General features: G+C 36.0%; 1 protein-coding gene across 2 annotated transcripts; it reads left to right on the forward strand.

Annotated features, from left to right (window-relative positions):
- The first annotated feature begins 208 nt into the window (after positions 1 to 208).
- Positions 209 to 4,408, forward strand: LOC107217699 (carbohydrate sulfotransferase 5-like). Of its 2 annotated transcripts, none has more exons than XM_046740097.1 (6): positions 209 to 973; positions 2,089 to 2,225; positions 2,349 to 2,584; positions 3,089 to 3,287; positions 3,363 to 3,542; positions 3,865 to 4,408. In XM_046740097.1, exons 1-6 carry the CDS (start codon positions 803 to 805, stop codon positions 4,184 to 4,186), a joined length of 1,245 nt encoding a protein of 414 aa, XP_046596053.1. In that variant the 5' UTR covers positions 209 to 802; the 3' UTR covers positions 4,187 to 4,408. The 2 variants fall into 2 exon arrangements, with proteins under 2 accessions (XP_046596053.1, XP_046596054.1); XM_046740098.1 differs by lacking the exon at positions 3,865 to 4,408 and adding an exon at positions 3,616 to 3,856.
- Positions 4,409 to 4,635: the final 227 nt, after the last annotated feature.

Consider the following 4,635-nt stretch of genomic DNA (forward strand, 5'->3'; position numbering starts at 1 on the left):
ATTAAAAATAATACAAGACGATTGTGATTCGGATTGATTTTCGTTTATCACACGCAACTGGTTTTCTTGTAAAGTTTCGTACCGACGCGACGGTTCCGTTTCAGCATGTTTATATTTTTACGATCACTAGAATCAGAGGAAATGAGTGTTTCAAAAGCGCGTGCAGATACGGTCGGCAGCAGCGAGTCGCAGCCCCGCGTCGAACGAACACTGACATGGTCCCCTCCACCTGTAAAGATTCGAAACATCGTTATGAGTGAATTCTTTGCCTCAGCGTACAATAATAGTAGTTAGACGTGATCAAAAGTATCAGTTGATATTGTCAACTCAGTGTGGTTGGAAACTATAAATATTAGTTTTCATCAAATTTTATTAATTCATAATCAATTCACAGTCAAATTTGATTGTGCACTGTATTTTCAAGAAGTTAATATAAACTTTTTCGCGCTACATATTGTATAAAATTTGTTCGGTGAAACTTGACTCCCTGTGCAATTTCATGAAAAAAAACCTGATTATGTGACGAAGTGTTTGATTCCGAAGAGAAAGAAACTCATTGTAAAAGAAAATAAAAGATTTCTAAACGGAGTACACAATACTTCATGTAATTCATTGAACGGATAGTTACAAGAAAAAAAAACACATGATCAGGGTACATATTAAATGATCGAATGATCAGAAATTCCGAGTTTCTGTGTCTCGCGTTTTTCCAACGATTCAATTTTCTTTCTTACACCGTATAATAATATAATCACAAAAAAAAAAAACTTTCAAAATCAACGTGTTGAGAATTTCGACAAGTATGAGCGGTGTTGAACTGAGCCACTGGATAATGTCGAAGAAAACAAACTTTTGCGGCTTGTTGGTAATGGGATGTTTCTTCTCGGTGTTTTTATTCTTCGATGGGAAATACGGCAACCCTTCAATGTACGAAATGCAACCGTCGGCAGCCCTTCTCGAGTCAAAGAAAAATGTAAGTTAGGTCAGAAATCCTGACTGCGAATTAATTAGGTATAAGCTTTCTTGTTATCAAACACCAGTCGATCAGATACGTAAAGTATAACGACAAAATTTGATTATCCGGAAGTATTGATATGTTTACCAATTGATATGAGAATCAAACTGTCGAATCAGATTATATCTTAGAGCAATTGGTCGCTCGATAAGATATTTTGTAATTAACATGTACAGGTCTATACACATACATATGTACATATACAACAATTACATAAGCCAGAGTAATACAGAAATTACTAGCCATCTGATGCTACGAAATTATAAACAATTTTTCACTGATCTTGTCTGTACTTGAATTCCTGAATGTTAGTTTTTCCCCCAAAAAGTAAATGTCAGTGGAAAATAAATGTAGCGTTTTTTCTTGTTTCAACTATTTTCAAACAGTTGATAATCTTGAATTGATAAATCTTATTATTACGTTATTCTATGTACTGGCACCGTATCAATTAGTTAACCAAAAGGTTTTCCTCAAAATCGTATAAATTTTACTTATTATTGATTAAATCCTTTTTAACGTTTTCGGCAGTACTGCTGATCGGTTGGACTTGACAAAATAAATTATTCATTTCCGTGTACCCGTCGATCACCTGTTTAAATATCGTGTCGTTAAAATAAATCATTCGCCAGAGTTACGAAAGCTTTAATTGAAGTGAAAATGATAAATATTTCAGATTCATTAGAAGTGGACGTAAAATAGATGGTGATTATTTTCCAATCATTTCAATTTAAAATTGTTGTTTGGTGCTTTTGACTTTAAAAAAATTATTCTGTTGACTTACTTTCTTTTAGGCGGCGAAAACAGCAAAAACAATTATCATTATCACCGTTGTAAATTTGATCATTCACAAATTGATCATTTCCATTTAATATTGAATATTATACTGATGTTACTGATGTACTGATTTCAATAAGTTGAAATTAATTACAAGCAGAAGTAGGGTATTATTGTTAGAAAAAAAAAATACCTCTGTACAAGAATATAGTATCTTCCGAATTGATTGTTTTGATTTCAGCCTTTCCGTGAGCATTTATTCTTATATTTATTCCAAGTGTCGCACATTATTATTTCAGAATACCACAGCTGATAAGAAACAACCTGATTCTGAGTCAAAGGATATCGAAAAAATCCTTAATATGCAGAGAGAATTGATTATAAAAGATATGCAGGGCTACGAATATCCCAATGGAAAATATAATATCAGTGCCAGGTGAGGAAGTTGTTTTCAACGACTGAATGTTTTCATATTTTTCACACGCTGCACTCTGTCATCCAAGAGCTTCCAAACCTTCCCAAGATTTTTAATTTGTAGAAAAGTAATATTACGTTGCAGCAAACTTGAGGATTTGGTGATGGAAAATAACGGAACACCGATCAGAAGTATAATTGTAACAACATGGCGAAGCGGAAGCACATTTTTGGGCGATATTCTCAACGCACATCCGGCAGACTTTTATCACTTCGAGCCGCTGCTGGCTTTCGATGAAATTAAAATTCGTGGTCCTCCGTTAGCCGAAAAGGCTTTGAAATTGACCACGGATCTGCTCAACTGTGAATATGGAGATCTAGGTAATTTTTATTTTAATGTTACATTCTTCAATATTCTTAGTATTTCTGAATCAGTACAACCCAACTAAAGGTAATGATGAAAATTAACAGATTGAATATTTTAACGTACATGTACGAGCTTAGTCAGATTTTTATGCAGGCTGTTCAAAAATGTATGTAGAATGGGGCTATTGCGCCCATTTTTGTCGGAATTTTCTTTTTTCGTCATGCAGATCCAAAATAATTTATATAGTAATTCTAGATGGTTAAGCAAACTTTCATTCTCAACTGCCTGATGACTGATTACTGCTTCGAGTCCTCGTAACAACATAATTTCAATTCTCCGCTTGACGGCGAAAAGTTTGAAATCTCGTGAGGCGTTTCAAGCGAATGGCCCCCCCTGTCTTGCCGACAAAAATATCGTCGCGGTATGATTTCTTCGACCAATAGGGATCAATTGTCTTGCGTATGCGCCGTATGTTTCTTATTCGCATGGAGAATGTTCATTCCGATTCTGTATTTCAGATGAATATATTGAATACGGAAAAACGCATTCTTTGGTTTTTCATCACAACACGCATTTGTGGAAACAATGCCAAGCTCACAAAGGCCTGTGCTATAACCACAAATTCCTCAGCGCAATGTGTAAGCTCTTTCCATTCCAATCGATGAAATTTGTACGACTCAGGTTACAAGTTGCACAGAAACTTCTCGCGGAAGAAAAGTTCGTATATGGTTATTGGCAACCACAATCTGACATTCTTCACTTCAATTTGTGCTGAACACGACCGTTTTTCAGATTAGCCGTACGCATTGTGTTGTTGGTCAGAGATCCTCGCGGGACTTTTCAATCAAGAAAACATCACTACTGGTGTCAACCACATCCTGACTGTTCCGATCCAGCTTTGACGTGCGCGGATCTGATCTCAGATTACAAAGTTGCTGTTGAACTGCTGAAGAAATACCCAACTAGATTCAAGTATGCTGTTTCCTTGCATTGCAAAGATTTTTTTGTAAACGCAGAATGGTAACTGTACAAAAACATGTTTCAGTCCCCACATGCATCTAATGTAATACTATCGTATTGGAGTATCGAAACACGGCGTTGAACAAGCTTGCAATAACCGCTCATCAATCACTCATCGAATCTCCTAAACGGACACCAAAATTTCCACATGATTGACGAAACTGCGAATCTTCTTATCATTCTTTCGATATTTCGTGAAATTATACTGCGATTACTTGTCTCTAGCTGTGTTCTATAAGTGAGTTTGGTGATAAAGTAACGTTATGTTTCGCAGAGTGATACGATACGAAGATCTTTCCCTGGATCCGTACAAACACGTTGAAGAACTTTATAAATTTTACGGACTCGATCTTCATCCGAGCACAAAGCAGTTTCTCGATTCTCATACGAAGGTCAAAAAGGGTAACACCATGAGTACTTTTCGAAATTCAGCAGCAACTCCGTTTCATTGGAAAACGGAATTGACATTTGAGGAAGTGGAGGAAGTTCAGCAATCCTGCGCGACTGCAATGAAATACTGGGGTTACGTTCCAGCAATGAACGCTACTCATCAGAAGGAATTCAACCCCGTGAAAGAATATTTGCTCAAATTATGAAAGATTCGGTGAAATATATAGGGCTGTGATATTCGTTGCTCTTCGTATTCTATTATCGTGACAGACTATTGCATCTCAGAGACTGACAAAATGAAATGGTTTCTTGTACTGTATCGAGGTTTTACCTCGTCGCATACATGGAACATCTTTTATGTATGACACAAGAAAAATTATTTGTGGAAATTACATTACAACACGCAACGAAGATTCTTTGTTCAATAACACGAACTATGCGTGTGAATGAGAACCAATTTTAGAAAACAAACCCAGTGCAGACAAAACGGTGGTTTTTGAAAATTAGTTATTCGCGTTAATTTTAATCCACTACAACGGTGCAATAATTAAATTACTTACGAAAAGGAAAAGGTTGTTCACGTTTTCTACTGAGGAATCTTTTCAGATATTAATCAAATATTTACAGATCCCACGGTTCAAGTGCATATTTTCCA

Source organism: Neodiprion lecontei, chromosome 5 (genome assembly GCF_021901455.1).
Source record: "Neodiprion lecontei isolate iyNeoLeco1 chromosome 5, iyNeoLeco1.1, whole genome shotgun sequence".
NCBI lineage: Eukaryota > Metazoa > Arthropoda > Insecta > Hymenoptera > Diprionidae > Neodiprion > Neodiprion lecontei.